Below are 16,650 nucleotides of genomic sequence, written 5' to 3'. Positions count from 1 at the left end.
AGCCGACAGTCTTTACAACAAAGAACAAACTAATTCTCTGCATTCACTCTATAGAACGCTTGCCGGCCAGTCCGTAGCCTATTTTGATCACTCTCTTCATTATTTGTTGATAATCATTCCTGTTGTTGACTATTACTGTTATCACGCTAGTTGTTGGCAAGCAAAACGCCGAAGAGCTATGACTGAGCGCGTTAGCAAAGTGCGATAAAGTCTAGGTACATATGTATGTATCGTATGTACATATGTGTGTGAACACATAAATTCTTACGCATAAATTCATTACTTTTTTTGAATACTACTAGAAAAGGTATTAAAAGTTAACTGATAGATACACAATCTCTACAAATGACTGATAACTGGCTGTAATTGGTGTCTTTTGCGACTAACTTCTTACGTAAGTGTCTGGGTTAATACAATTTGCTTAATCGAAAATAGCTGTACATATGAGTGGTCTAATTCATATGTCCGCCACTGTAAGTAGTGTGCCAATGACGTGCCAAAATTTGTTTTTTGACGCTCTCTCGCTAGCAGAAAATCAAATATGTTACAGTAAACTCTCGAAAAACGGCGAATTTTCAGTATTTTTTTTTTGTTTTCAAATAAAAAATGAAATATTATATTCAAACTTTTTACAATTCAAAAGATTACATACATAAATATATGAAAAAAAGAACTGACGAACCGATTTGGCTGAACATTTGTGACGAGGTAGTTTAGAACTAGTGGACGATAATAGTATAATTTTTCTCCGATATATGCTGTATAAAGTCACCCGGTCACCCTCTTTAGATTACTATCAGGAAAGAATTCTCTCTGATTTTCAATTAAATATATCACTCATTAATCAATACAGGGTTTGTCCGGAAAGTAATAGCACTGAGTCGATTCAAAAAAATGTATTGAACCAATCGTTACAATTCGTTAAAATTCCAAAGAGGCTTCTTCTGAGTCGATGCAGCCTTCCAAGCATTGAAGGCGTCACGAAAGGCATTCTCCGGAATAGCCTTGAGAGCCGAGTTGCTCTGTCGTCTCAAAATGCTTGCCTTTCATCGGCATTTTGAAGCAAGGAAACAAAAAAGTCCGGGGGGCCACATATGGGTTGTAGGGCGGCTGCGGAAGCGTTCGGATGCCGGTCTTGGTTAGGTAGCTTTTCATAAGGAAGACGGTGTGAGCCGGGGCGTTGACATGCTGCAACTTCCCCTATTGACCCTTCGCTTCAGTCTCTTGAAGACTTCCACGTAAAACTTGGCGTTGACGGTTTTCCAAGAGGAAGAAATTCATGGTGAACGATGCCTTCGATGTCAAAAAAGACAATGAGCATCGTTTTCATTTTGGACTTGTTTATTCATTAGCGACCTCTTCCCGGCCCTCCAAAAAGGTCTGGTGCCACCCAAACACATCACTTCTTGCTAAACCAACATCTGGGAAAGATTTCTTGATCATATCAAACGTTTCTGTCACAGATTTACCGAGTTTCACACAGAATTGAATCACGTACCTCTGCTCTAAAGAATGCTGCATTTTCGGCTTGCACCACTCACAGAAAAACGTCGCGCGAAAATGTTTGTCCCGACTCTCCAGATGCTCGGAGACAACTCACCAACCGCTCATTCGTTAGCTAAGAACGCCTTCTACCAAATCTAGTTGGTGCGCACACGATCCGAAGTACAGTCGCAGTGGAAGAAAATCAGTCAGGTCAGTCGGGCTGGTCTCGAGATATGTATATGTTTTCAGCTGAAAGTGGGCGGTGTAACTCCCATCGTCCAATTTTGATTCCGGCCCTGTCATACCATCTCGGGGTAAAATTTAATGTATCTGGCGTATTCACATATTGATTTATGGCCTTTTCAGTAGTTTTTAACGGTACCGTTACATGGGTAGTGAGTGAGATTATCATCCGATTTCATCAATTTTCACAATTTAGTTGTTGTAGCTTAAGTGGGTTAAGACATAGGTGCATTCAATTTATTAGAGGGCGGGGTCACGTCCACAGGTGACCCTTGCTATTGTATTATATACATATTGATTATATCGTAGTTTAGTGCTTAGTTATACCACTTTATTGGTTTTCGGCTAGTGGCGTTTTGTGGGCGTGGCAGTGGTCACACCCTTCTTTTTTGCCATGGAACCCGCATACCAAGTTTCATCAAGAAAGTTGCAGCTTGCCCAGACAGACTGACACGGATTTGAACTCAACTCGCCATCCTGATCATTTATATATATAAAACCCTATATCTATCTGGATTAGTTTTTGTAGGCATGCATACATATGTATATGTATTATACTGCTAGTAGCCACTGAGAAAAGCTGTGTTTTTGTTACGGACCATGTGGAATAGGTAAGACATTTTTAATATCACGACAGAAAAATGCATTGACAGTTGCGTTTTTTTGTTCGTCGAGAGAGGACTTTACTTCTCAATTGCCTACTCAATCCGAAGTAGCACCTGTTGTCAAGAGTTATTCTAAGCCGGATTTGGAGGCTGACATCATTGGTGGTGTTTATACTGGTTCCAAGATAAACGAAATTATCTACGAATTAACGGCATGGTTAATGAGGCCAGTGATATCAATATTATCGGAGTACGCCATCAGCTGTGTGCCATTCACTTGGGAGTGGCCAGAAACGAGTCTTTTACATATGGCTCAAACAGCTAATGACTTCCGGTCTTAAACCAAGTATCCTCTGGGTAACCAAAGAACATCTGTTTGAAGGCGAGCTAAAGTGTCGCCTTCTCACTCCCCCAGGGTTGTGCGCTGGGCTTGGAACCCGCCACGTATAAAACGCACCCAATGAAAACGAAACAAGAGCCTCTGAAAAGAAACCCCCCTTTTGATGACGACCATGCAAACTGATGTACCCTCAGAAATAATACAGTTGCTAAATATTGGGAATGGTTGAATAGAATTAGAACCAAATAAGCAGTGCATTATGCTGACAGACAATTTCTGCACTTCTGTTCACGCGTATTAATTGAGAGTAAATATATGCTGAAAGTAAAAATTAATCAAGAAATATTATTTATAATTTTATAATATATAAACATGCGCTAAAAATGGGTTTGTCGATAAAAATATTTGCCGTAGCTGTTTCCATTCACTCTGTGATTGCTCACTTACTTATTACGACACAGAATTCTTGGTTCTAAGATAAGATATCTCTTTATGAGATTGGCGAATTTCGCCTTTTTAAAGAAATGGATCAAATAATGTGTTCGTTAGTTCTTGATCAGAAAAAATACTGTAACGATGCTTCCGCCTTCAGACATGGCTTCGTGTGACTTCATTTCAATACCAAAAATAAGGAGAACGTTTAAGTGCCAACGGTTTGCAAGCATAGATGACATTAAAAACGCATAGCTGAAAGACGACGGGGTAAAGGCTATCCCAAAAATCGATTTTGAGAAGTGTTTTGACAATTGGAAGAAGCGCTGGCATAGGTACGTAATATCGAGGGAGTAGATCAATTAATATTCATTTTTTTTAAATCGAAAATTCCCGTTATTTTTTGAACATATACATATACTTCGTATAGTTGCCGATATGCTTGCCTGGCTACTATGCCAGAATTTTGCTTTAAAGCTACTGAGTCAGTATGCTTGAAGACTTAGATAACAACTCTGAACTTACATTTTTCTAAAGCACTGTTATAAGTATTTGGCAGCACTTATCAAATTTTTCAAGAAATCATAAAATAAAACATTATTATACAAGTATTCCTTGCTTGAGTTCGTCAGCATTGTAGTTCCAGCGCATCAGCGTTATTGTATATGTTATTTCTCCATCCGCCGAGAAGAATTTGCTTGGAAGTATAGTTTTCGTTGACGTGAAATATATGGTGTTTCAAAGGAGGATGATGTGCACCGTAGGACAAATCTGCGTCTAGATTAGAAATTAAACTCCTCCCTCTCATTCTGAATCCCGCATTCATGAGGTGGCACCGTTTATTCCGATTGAAGATTGGGTACTGGATCTGAATGGAAAAAAGTGGAATGAACGAAAGGGTAATCTGGTACTCCTAGAAGGATCACAAGGCTGCCACCATACTCTTACAAAACCATACCACTTACACCATAATCTTACAAAAAAAGTCTTTGCCATGGAAGCTGTAACTAAGCTAAAGCATGAAGAAATGGAAAGGGATGACGGTTTTGAAATTTAAAGCATTCTACATAATAGATGTGAATTAATTTGTACATGCTTCAGTTTTTTATTCTGGCTTCCAATCTCGAACAATACTTATCGACTACTATACTGGCGCTAGTATTCATACATAACATGTGTTGTCTTTCTTCACGACGTAAGATAATACGCCGATCAGATTTCGGACGCAACTATCTTCAGTGGAACCATGAACACCTTCACCGACTCCCTCTCAGTGAATGGCTTACTTGGAGTCAAACCACCACCCGGGAGAATTGAGAGTGACGCTGGCGCAGCTTCGTTCTGAATACTGTAGTAGGTTAAATTCTTACTTACCCTGAATCGACCCCGATATACCAAATGTATGTCCCGCATGACCCTAACCACCTCTTTGTATGTCCAGCTAACCCTACACATCTGACACTCTTCTCGCTATGATCCGACCCCTTCAAAAAAGCATGTTTCCTGGGCCTTCCGTTGGATGACCTCGATGATAACAAATGGAGAATAAACTGATTTTACATGATGTAGCTTCCCTTGTGATGTGTTCGTACGGAAAATTGCAAAATAAGTATATAGGAGGTCTGTACTAGATCATGTCATTGTCAATAAAATCCTTAGCCCTACTTATTTACCAATCTGTCCTCAAATTCATATTTTATCGTTTTCTTACCGTTGATTTCCCCACACGCTTTAATATGTAAATTTTTGTTATAAAAAATATTTATTAATTTGAGTAAACATTTAAAATATGTACAAGTATGTATACTTGGATATACATATGCATTGGTTTACGAAAATAATTTGGAATAATACAGAAGTCCAAAACTCCAAAAAGATATGAAATTATTTGCCATTTTAGTTGGCAGACTTTAGTCTATGTAGAGTCTAGACTAACTTCATGGTGATAGTTTTGGTTTCCAGATAACTGTCCAAACCATCTTTGCCCAGCTCACGACCAATACCAGACTGCTTATAGCCCCCGAAAGGAGTTTGCGGTAGCACGGCATCATAACAATTGATCCAAACGGAACCGGCATTGACGTTGTTGGCAAATTTCGTCGCTTTGTTGATGTCATTGGTGATAACACCAGCTGCAAGACCGTACACCACGTCATTGGCACGATCAATGATCTCCTCCATGTTGCTGAATTTAAAGATTGACTGAACAGGTCCGAAGATCTAAAAAATATAATAATAATATGAGTTATTAATGAAATATAAAACGGTATTTAAAGAAAGAGGCTTGAAGCAGAACTCATTTATTCTTTGGGTTATTTAATTTATTCTTCCAAATAGAATGCTTTCGAAAGTTTCTTTGTAGATGAGAAGTATCTTCAAACTTTTGATTCCCAAAGTTTTGGAATTTGAGCTACTAGGGAATCTCCTCATTTATCCTTCTCTTTATCATCTGAGCAACCTCTTGGTTATGATTTGGATTACTTCATAAAAAGCTTTTGCAAAAGTTCTCTTTTTTAAGGAATTTACAGTTAATTTACTTTGTAAAAGACAATGACAATGCTCTCAAGTCGACTTTAAACCAAGATTTTGGAAACATTTTAGTTTTTAAAAGTTTACATAACTTTCACTAGCAAAGAGCTAACGGCACCCGAAATTGAAAATATTTTAATATTTTATCTAATGTCTGCCATTTGGTGGATAATGAAAATTTAAGAAATAAATAAATAAATAATAACCGTACCTCCTCTTGTGCGATTTTCATTTTATCGGTAACATCCGAGAACACCGTCGGTTCGATAAAGTAGCCGACATTACCGATGCGCCTACCACCGCATTGTAGCTTGGCACCCTCTTGCTTGCCACTTTCAATATAACCCAAGACCTTATTCATCATTTCGTCGTCGATTTGTGGACCCTGTTTGACGGACTCGTCAAATGGATTGCCAACTTTGCGGGCTTTGGCTGCCGCCACAGCTTTGGCAACGAATTTATCGTAAATCTTTTCGTGTACATATGTGCGACTACCGGCACAACAGCTCTGACCGTGATTTGAGAAAAGTGCTTCGTGGGTAATATCCACCGCTAAGTCAACTAGAGAAGGTAAAAGGAAAAATTAACTGTATACTTTGAAACAAATTTATTGAAGCGATGGTTGCCTTACTGTCGGCGTCGTCGAACACCACAACCGGACTCTTGCCACCCAATTCCAGCGTGACCCGCTTCAAATTCGACTTGGCTGCCGCTTCCATAATAATGCGTCCAATTTCTGCGGAACCAGTGAATGCGACCTTCTGTATATCATGATGTTCTGATATCGCAGCACCCGCGGTGGGGCCGTAGCCGGGTATGACATTGATGACACCAGCGGGAAAACCAGCTTCTTTAGTCAATGCCGCCAAGTGCAGAGCGGTGAGTGGTGTCTGTTCGGCTGGTTTCAAAACGATTGTACAACCAACAGCAAGAGCTGGTGCCCACTTCCAAGCCAACATAAGTATCGGATAATTCCAAGGAATGATTTGACCAACCACACCAACGGGTTCCTTACGTGTCTGTACAATGAATTCACCACCAGGAATTGTATCGCCAAAAAACTTGTCGGTCCAGCCGGCATAGTATTTAAATGTCATAATTGCGATGTCAATATCAAAAACAGAGTCGGCGTAAGGCTTGCCATTATCTTGTGTCTCAAGGCTAGCCAATAAGCTCTTATCACGTTCCAAGAGGCTGCAGAACCTGATAAGTAAAATACAGTTTTAATTAAATTTTAGGTTTTAAAGAAAGAAAGATAGTTTAATAGCGCCTACATACTTGTTTATCAAGTCTGTGCGTTGAAGTGGGGCCAGTTTGCGCCATTCGGAGTTTCTATGGAATGCTTTTTTAGCGGCAGCGACAGCTAAGTCAACGTCAGCCTGCACGGGGTAAGAAAAGAGTTACTTAAATCAGTACAGACATGTATGTATGTTTGTATGTATGTAGAAATGTTTAAAAATAAGTTCGAATACCGTTATTTATTGATTATGCGATATTTTTCATTATCGTCTTTACTGCACTCACCTTATCACCCTCAGCAACTTGGGCTATCAGTTTACCAGTTGTTGGATTGATGGTTGGAAACTTTTTTCCAGAGACGGCGTCGACGAACTCATTGTTGATAAAGAGCTGTAAGTAATAAAAAAAATATTTTTGCTTTTAAAAGAGATTATTGAGTTTACGGGGGGCTTGTTAATTTGTATTGGAACAAAGAGGAAATGTCACAATCGATTTCGGCAAGTTAAGAAAGTTTCTGCATATAACCTTCGTGGAATTACAAAAAGCTAGGTAGTGATGGAAGGTTTATAGACAAAGTTTCTCCACACATCGTCGACACAATCTTAGCTGGCTTAGTAATTGAGCACCGACAATTTTGGGACTATATTATATTATATATGTACATTGGTGTATGGTAGAAGTCTATTGGAGCTTGCCTCCCAATTGTGTTCTGTTTCGTGCTGTTGTTCCTTAAATTAAGGAACCAATCAAACGTCTTCAAAATTTTAGTGGAAATTAGAATAGGAGTTTTTATGTTTACGGGAGGGCAGAAGGTTGGTTCACGCTGCTTCTGTAAAATTCTGATTTTCACTCACTTTATTTGTAGAAACTTGAGCTATTCGAATCTGGTTCACCTGGAGTGTACAGTTGAAATTTCTTTTAGCACTGTTATTCAAGAACTTTCGTAAGCACTGTTTTCTTCTTCTGAAAGTTAGCGAGAAATGTTTAGTGTTGGAACTTAACATTTCCAAGAAGTATAGTGTGGGTAGTTTCAGTCTGAACAAAAATGAAAATAAAAGGATTTTTTAATAAAATAATTTTTTTTTTAGTGTGAAATGTAAGAATGACAAAGAGATACATTGTATTTAACACTTTGAGCCCCGCGTGTACCACCGGTGGACATTTATGTTTTGAGGATTTGGGACAATGTGACCACCTGTTGTTTTTAGCCCATAGGTTTAACCTTCGAAGTGCTCTTTCCATAATCTCGCTGACTGTTGAAGGAAACATGCCTGATACCAACAACACTATATCGTCTGCATACGCCACTGCTTTCACTCCTCCACCGTTTAGTTGGAGGAGTATTTCGTTCAGCGCTACAACCCATAGGAGCGGAGAGAGGACCCCTCCTTGAGGCGTCCCTCTACTCACATAGCTTGTTTGTGTTGCAGCGCCGTTTGAAGCTATAATCTTCCTATTCTCAAGCATCGATAGTATCCATCAGCACACAGTGTCATCTATGCCACCATGTGCCAGAGAGTTAATTATCGAGTATCGAGAATTATCTCGCGTAATAGAAATTTATAAATATATATTTCTATATACACATACATACATATATATACATTTATATGCTTAAGTGCATATAGTTACGAGTACACTTGAACCACTTTTTTATTGCTACAGTTTAGGAATGCGAATGGGCAACTTTAAAAACACTCACCTGCGTATACTTTGGTGCTTGATTAGGATTCGCCATTTTTGCTCCAATAAAGCTTTTAATGTACTTTATAGTTAACACAAATCTTATTGGAACTGAAGCGTTTTACTTATGGACCACTTCACTAGGAATGCAGCGCTATTTATACCTCTCGCTTGCCTTAGCAAAACAAAACGACTTTGATGTGCGCTCTCGGCTGTGGAAAACCCCGGTCATCACATTGCTTATCGCGGTATATATTTCATTTTGCACTGATTGTATTTATATTCTTAACTCTCTTTTTCGCTCATATTCGTCAACATAAATAACTCAATGGCCTACAATAGATAAGATATGCCTCTTCGTGAAAACATTGTAATGGTGAAATACCTGCTTTTGTTAACCTAAATTGAACCCTGGAGGTCAAAAGTTACCCTGTCTTTATCATTGTGATTAAAGTAATTTAAAACTGTACTCTTGCAAGGTGCAGGCGTCAAAGAAAGAGAAAAACCTTACGTCAACCAGAGGATCGGAACCTAAGTAAAATTATATACATATATGTATGTATACTCTATATAACTCATACACTGACCGACAAATTCAGCATAAGTGGTCAGAAAAAAGAAAATCATTCTATCAATCAATCTGTTCTAGGCACAAAGATATACTGTTAAGAACAAAATACGTTCCGTAGTTTTCATTGAGAAAACTTAAATATATACCGACATATCCATCATAAAGTCACCTGGAAGTTCGAAAAATCTTTATATTAGGTATATGGGGACTTAGGGAAGTATTTACCCGATTCAACCCATTTTTGATACACAGATACTATTGCCAAGAAAGGATTCTCTCTGAATTTGAATTGTATATCTCAAAAATTTTTTTCAGTAAAAAGTCAACTATAGATTCTGTGGTCCACATATTCGGTAGCTAGAGGCTTCAACAGTTTTGCTTGGATTGGGGCAATTCTTGGTCACAAAGTGGCATTTTTCAAAGGAATTATTGTTGCAAAATTCTATCTCGTGATATTAATTACTTATTGATTTGCATATTAGAAAGTGAAAAATATGTGATTTCACCACAAAGTGGACGGTACAACGTCTGTCGCCCCAATTTTCACACCGACTCCCATAAGGCCCTCTCATACCATCTCCGAGTAATAATTTAATGTCTCTGGTGTATTTAGTTATTGTTTTATTGGACTTTGGTAGTTTTTAACAATACTGTTAATGGGGGGTGAACGGGGTTATCTTCCTATTTCATCCATTTTCACATTGAAGGTAGGAGTTCTTATAATGTAAATATTTTCCAGCAGCTGATTCTCCAAACAGAAGAAATAAAGTTTGATAAATTTTTCGATTGTTTCTTTTACAGTAAAAAACTTTAGATCCTGGTGGAGGACATCGTTTTTCACATAGAAATGGCCCCCACTATTCAGGCGCAGAACTTTATTTTGGAAAGCTTGAATTACTTTTAAATCTGAATTCGCTGCACTGCCCCAGATTTTAATGCCATACGTCTAGATCAGCCTAAGTATTACCATATAAATTGGCAATTTATTATTTACACTAAGGCGGGTTCTTGGCCTAAGCAGCCAAGCCTTAGTTGAAATTTTTTTATATTGACGTGATCTCTTAAAGCGCGCCTCTTATCAATTATAATTCCCAGATATTTTGCTCATGTGTTTGTTGCTAACAACTGACCATATAACTGACTTTTTGGTGTTGATACCAATGTCGAGGTCGGGGCGAGCCACGATTCTAGAGCGTTCAATTGCATCTGCAGTTTTCTGGAAGCAGTATCATCGTTGCCACTTGCAGTGCAATATCATCAGTATAGGTTGCCATCTTTTATTAAGAATGTTAGAGCTGATCACTGGCAGGTCTGATGTACATATATACTTATAAAGCACAGGTCTTAAATTCGACCCAGCATCACGGCATCTAGCGTAGAACGCATGATTGTGCAATTCAGATTTTAGCAGCGAATAAATAAAATAAAGCATTGGTAATTTTTCGTGTAAATTGAATAACAGACCCAGATGCAAAAGTTTCCGGTCAGTTCGTGTAACTTTCAGTTCGCAGGATAGCTATTTATTTGTATTCTATATGTGACCAAAAATCTTTTTTCGTTTGCTATTTTAACTATTTCTGATATCTCAAAAACTGATGAACTACAGTGGATATATACAGGCGAACATGGCTTAATCAATACAGCTCGTTACGCTCATTATTTATATATATGTACGTTATAGGGTCGACGATTCCTTTTGGATGTAACAAACATCGTGCCACCATAGCACCCTTTTTTGAAAATTTCACGCAAGGTGTGCCAATTTTGAAAGGATCACTCTAAGGGTTAATGTGAATTTTTATGACCGATGTTTTGGCTATTATTAGAATTGCTACAATTTATTCCATAATTTAGAAATTTATTCATATACAAACATACATATATAGTACATATGTATATGTATGTGTAGTACTCTCTTGAAAATCGCATCGAGATATTGTATAAATATACGAACCTTACATACATTGTATACTCTTTTACACATACATATGTATAATCTGAAATTTTAGAAGGCGTGCAAAAGGTTTAAAGCAGCTTGATTATGATATCTATGACTTTTCTTATTTATACACGTATTTATTTACAATTCTGTTTATTGCTTTCATTATGCCAGTATGGTGCCCGCAGTCCCCTTTTATATAAACTAATATTTGCCAGCACTTGACAAATGATTATTTGCGATACCATATTATTAGTTACACAACCCCCCCCAACATACCTGTGTGTATTTAGGCACTTCATTTGGATTTGCCATTTTGTTACAATTATTATAGCAGCACTTTAATCTTCAATTAACACGCTACTATCTGTTAGCTTTATAAAAATTCACTTAACGAACCGGCAAATTAATGAACAACTAAACAGTGCGGTCAGCTGTGCTACTGAAACCAGAAACAAATGAGGCCTCTCACCGTTTCGCCTTATATATTGTTTTTTTTTCTCAAATGGGAATGTGTGTGTGAGATTGAGACAGCAGAGCGCCAGCTGTACTCAAGTGCTTTTGAAAAGCAAGTCAATAGGTTTGCGTCTTGGATATACTAAATATATTTTTAGTGCACACAGGGTGACTTGAAAGAATTAAATAACAGAAATACTATGAAAGTAATTTGTTTTTATAAAATCAATGTAAGTTAAATTTTCTTCGTAAGAGGGCTTAAAGTTAAACGAAATCGTTATTCATTAGGTTTTTTCTTATAAAAGGTAAAGAGTTGCGAGTTTTGTTCACTTATATCATTTTCTCATTTCGATGAGTGCGTTATATGTTTTCTTTGGATAGTGATATTCAATCTAGCACTTTATACCATCAAATCAAATTGAGCATAAATTGTAATACATGGGACCATTTATGCTCTAAAACTGAAGTAGTTAATCAATTAAAATTGTTTTGAAAATATTGCTTCACATAGTAAACAAAGGAAAGAAAATCATAGTGGTTTAAAACACATCTTATATTTTGACTTCATATTTATTGATTGAAAACCAATATTTTTTTCGGAAATATGTCAATAAAAGAAGAACTAACAAATATTTTAAATAAAAAAATACAGTTTTAATCAAATTTCGTGAAAAAAATTGTACAAGACAAAAAAAACCCGCCGAATAAGATGCAAAAAGAAAGTGAAAAAATGTATAGACTTTTATATTATAATTTTGATTTAAATTTGTGAGAGTATATTAATAATATATTTGATGTTACAAAATTAAAATACCTTATGTCAACATAGCCGATGGGCATAAAAATATGAGAACCGGTTGTTCGTGTCTTGAATAAAGTTTTTTGATAAGCACAGAGAGTTACAAATAATTTTGTTTTGTATTTTTAAATAAGTGAATGGGAACTCAGTTGTATTTTTGGTAAGGCAAAATCTTGTATTTTCTTCTTATCATCCAGACTAAAATATATGCTATATATGTACTATATCATATAGCTGGTGATTTTGAAACAATTTTTGACTCAAGATTTTAGGCTGGGATTCAGGTTCAGCTCCGCCAAGGGAATTATAAACTAAAGCTCGGATCTTGGGCTGGATAGGCAATACGAGTGGAAAGCATATTTTTGGAGGCAAAAATCAAGGCATTCTTCCTCCAATGGAGAAAAATGGGCAACTGTTAGATCTACAGAGAATATTACCGGTGATATACATAAACATTCACCGAACCGAGATTCCGGAAGTATGAAATTATACGTAAAGAGGCAATCAAAGACTTCTACCTGTCATTGGCTGGGTATACAGTTAAATAATAATAGAGGGATGTTGGAGGAATACTTAGGCAATCGTGAAAATTATGGGTCCGCAAAATTGTTAGCTTCGCAACATGCGTATTCTGGAAAAATCCACATAAACTGTACTGAACTCAGAGGGAGCACAGATTGAAGAAGCTTTCAATAACATAAGCTTAAAGCCATACTGAACGCGCTTCTGTATTTGGAGATCTCTGAACCTTTTGTTAAATGGGTTGAAAAGATACGCATGGATTGGGCCAAAATTTTAATGCTATGAGTTTCAATGATGTACAGATAAAATGTTGTTACCCGTCGTATTCGGCGGACTAAACATAAATGCTTGCAAGACAGGGTGAGTATTGTTCACTAGGAAACAAAGATTTCCAGAAGTTATGCCGCCATTAATAAAGGGTACCAGGCTGTCAATACGAGAGAGAGCAAGCTACTTGGCAATAATTTTAGATAACAAGTTTCATGGAAACCAAATTTAGACTCATCTGGATGGTGGGGACTAACGCCTCAGGTAACACATTGGTTTTACATAGCAGTTGTAAGATCAATTATTACAGAAGGTATATTGGTGGGGTGGTCAATAATGGAAAGAAATATGCGATAAGGAGTATGGAAAGCATACAAAGAGCAGCTAGTATACTTATCCATGGAGCTTTTAGAATAACGACAAGTAAAGCAGTTAACATAATTTTAAATTTACTGACTCGTTTTTAAAGTCAGCTCTTATTCTGAGGAGATCCTATCTATTAATCGTCTGTAAGAAGAGGCATTTCAATATATTTAGTAAGTTCTTGTTTCTACGCAATACCACGGGCTTACGAAATCCTTAAGAATTAAACTTAATTCCGCTCCCAATTAGAGGTATGGTGGATAGAGACACAGTGATAAGGATTTATACGGACGGGTGCAAACTAGATAACCAAATGCGAGGTTGTGTATTTTAAGCAAAATTGGATATCAATCGGCTTCTGTCTACGGACCAGTGCAGTTTTTCTAGGTGGATATCACAGCAATTAAGAAAATCCTTCTTTTTCTGTCAAAGAATGGTCTCACAATAAGTATTCTATTTATAATATGTTTATTAAAGTCGGTTGAGTTAAAGGGAGCTAAAAAAGCGGAAATATCATCTATGCGGAAAATGTACTACAGATCATTCTGAACAATTGTGCTTAATAGACTAGGGGTCTAAAACAAGTTTCGACGTAGCGATTTTTAAGCCGTTTTTAATACGTTGGTGGATTTTGATATTACATTCATCATTTGTCGGAATCGGTCAGATCGGACAATTATATCGCATATATCCCATACAACCGAATATTTAGATTTTTTAAACATTGCCCTAAAAATCGCTGTGTCGAAATGAATGCGATTTTATAAAAAAAATCGACCCACTCTAATGCATAAACGGATAGCCAGCGGCTTTGAAATGTCTTAAGGTTAGATAGTGAAATAATGCCTTGATCTTGGTGGATCTAACATCATATACGTTTAACCTGTAATGGGTTCCAAGATATTGATTTTCCTGGTAACAGATGAACTACCTGAAGAAGGCTTCACCCTAAAATTAGACCCCGAAAAATAAGAAATTTTTATGCTACTACCCACTGACCACTGGCCACTTGTAGCTATTTAATCGGTGGAGATAATCTTGACTTGCTTAAGAAGCAGTCAACTGGGGTGTGAATGGAATATGGGCCCCACGGTTCCAAAGAAGTTTGTAAATTCTTTTTAGGTTTTTCAAATAATATATAATTGAGCACAAATTGGTTTTGTTTTTTATTTAATATTCTGAACGATTCTTACAAATCTTTATTTGTAATGCTGTATATTTCCTCTGATTCGCCATTTTGTATTAAACTACGAATTTTCACTGGAAGCAATTTACCTAGAAAATAGGTCACAACTCAACATGAGAAAATTTGGAAAATGTACTTATATAAAAATTTCTCTACCGAAATTGAAGCCTTCGGTAATAGATTGGCTGCTCTCTCTTGGGAAATCATTTCTCGCTATAGGCCAAAATTTTCTATTGGGTGTCTTTTGATGTGGTGATATGTTTGGTGAACGTGACATCGCTTTTCTCTGCAGATCGTGATGATCTAGAAATTTTAGTCTCCCAAAAGCGCTTGAAATCTGCGACCTGGTAAATGTAGTAGAAATGGGTATATCTGATTGCAACTGGTTAACTACTTTTTACCTGTAGTACTCATATTCATAATCCACGTATTCACAAAATGGCTGCAGCTCTAATTCATCGGGGCATATAGGGTTACCGTGCAAGCTGAGGTACTCCAAATTTGGAAATATGCTCGCCAAAAGTTGAATAGTCTTCTGCAGGTCCATCAGCTTAAAATCAAGAGACAATATAAGAAGGTAAATAATAATTCTTTTCATACGAATAGCACATTCGCATTTCACCTCATTGCGGTTCAACATCAGCACCTTCACTTTCGGCAGCGCCCATTGCATTTGTTCGAAGTGTGCTTCGTGCAGTCGATTGTTGTCTAGAATGAGATATTGCAAATTATTAAACTCATACAAGTGCGTGAGGTTCATCAGCCGATTGTGACTGCAATCCAGATATTCCGCGCGTTCACCAAACTCCTCTATAAGCTCCGCTGGCAGTGAAACATAATGGCAATGGGCTAAGATAAGCTGTAAATAAATAAACCGTAATACAATGCTTTGCTTTGTTGTCTATGATTGCGCTCTTGGATCGGCCGCTCACCTCTTTGCTCTGCACATCGTAGCGCATCGTCGGATGATCCATAGCAAACACACCCACACACGTGCGCACTATAATGTCTTCTTAATTTTCGAGCGTTATTGGAATTACTTTTCTAAGTTAACAAATAACTGTAATACCTTCAATAATTAAAACCTGGCGCCTGCTTCTTTTGTTAGAGCTCGAAACCGCAATGGTTTATAGGTGATCGCTCTCAGTTCTTTATTACAGTCTGAGCATTGCCGAAGTACTGAAGGTGCAAGCTTAAGCAACAGTATCTTCTTACCGCTAGAATCTAGCCGGTGAATTATAGCGATCATAGCAAAGAGATAATACAGATAAAGAATTTGAGATGTAGATGGCGGCGTGAGTGTTTTTCCGTTGGAGCTGTGCATTTATCTCGATACATTTTTGTTTTATGCCCGAAATAATTGGTAATATATACTACTGCGGGCAAAAATTAGTAAGACTTTTTAATTTAAACCTATTAATACCTAACCTAACCTAACCTAAATATTTTTTTCACTGTCAGTGATATCTGTGCCAAATGTCACATAAAAATAATCATTAGTGTTTAATGTACGTTTGTCTTTCTGAAGTATATAAGGCTCATTCGGCATTTTTACGATTAGTGAAATTATTCAACAAAGAAACTCCATTAAATTTTGTGTGCAGAATCAAATTTCTGGTGCCGAAATGTTCAGAAAGTTGGGAGAGGCCTTCTGTGATAATTGTTTTTGTTTTTTAAAATTATTCAAATGGATTGAGGAATATCGGAAGAATCAGTGAAAACCATTTTGAAATATCATCTGAGCCTAAGAAAAGTGAAAGCACGATTGGTTCCAAAATTACTGTATTTTTTCGAAAAACAGCATCACGCTAAAGCCTGTGAAACTATGTTTTCCGACTACCAGGTTGTAATGAAACTGCTTACGACCCGGAAGCAGACGATCAATCGGGTTCTGTTTGCAGTTTTCTTAAATAATCGAGGTGTGGAGCACTCCGAATTCCTTACGACCGGCCAAACTGTCAACAAGAAATACTATTTGAGTATTATGCGTC

The 16,650-nt window shown here is 37.2% G+C and overlaps 2 protein-coding genes across 4 annotated transcripts; both read right to left on the bottom strand.

Annotated features, from left to right (window-relative positions):
* Positions 1-4,900: 4,900 nt before the first annotated feature.
* On the bottom strand, positions 4,901-11,515 carry LOC120777007 (aldehyde dehydrogenase X, mitochondrial). Of its 2 annotated transcripts, none has more exons than XM_040108120.1 (6): positions 11,346-11,515; positions 7,159-7,263; positions 6,913-7,013; positions 6,266-6,837; positions 5,846-6,195; positions 4,901-5,325 (listed from the first exon to the last, which is right to left on the bottom strand). In XM_040108120.1, exons 1-6 carry the CDS (start codon positions 11,379-11,381, stop codon positions 5,032-5,034), a joined length of 1,458 nt encoding a protein of 485 aa, XP_039964054.1. In that variant the 5' UTR covers positions 11,382-11,515; the 3' UTR covers positions 4,901-5,031. The 2 variants fall into 2 exon arrangements, with proteins under 2 accessions (XP_039964054.1, XP_039964046.1); XM_040108112.1 differs by lacking the exon at positions 11,346-11,515 and adding an exon at positions 8,576-8,692.
* A 3,100-nt stretch (positions 11,516-14,615) lies between these two features.
* LOC120782316 (leucine-rich melanocyte differentiation-associated protein) lies at positions 14,616-15,817 on the bottom strand. 2 transcript variants are annotated; one of them, XM_040114532.1, is made up of 6 exons: positions 15,729-15,817; positions 15,592-15,671; positions 15,282-15,518; positions 15,061-15,209; positions 14,816-15,003; positions 14,616-14,748 (listed from the first exon to the last, which is right to left on the bottom strand). In XM_040114532.1, the coding sequence occupies exons 2-6, from the start codon at positions 15,631-15,633 to the stop codon at positions 14,663-14,665; spliced, it is 702 nt and encodes a 233-aa protein (XP_039970466.1). In that variant the 5' UTR covers positions 15,634-15,671; positions 15,729-15,817; the 3' UTR covers positions 14,616-14,662. The 2 variants fall into 2 exon arrangements, with proteins under 2 accessions (XP_039970466.1, XP_039970467.1); XM_040114533.1 differs by having other exon boundaries at positions 15,592-15,668.
* Between the last annotated feature and the right edge of the window lie 833 nt (positions 15,818-16,650).

Source organism: Bactrocera tryoni, chromosome 1 (assembly GCF_016617805.1).
Source record: "Bactrocera tryoni isolate S06 chromosome 1, CSIRO_BtryS06_freeze2, whole genome shotgun sequence".
NCBI lineage: Eukaryota > Metazoa > Arthropoda > Insecta > Diptera > Tephritidae > Bactrocera > Bactrocera tryoni.
This window is presented reverse-complemented; position numbering and strand designations above follow the sequence as displayed.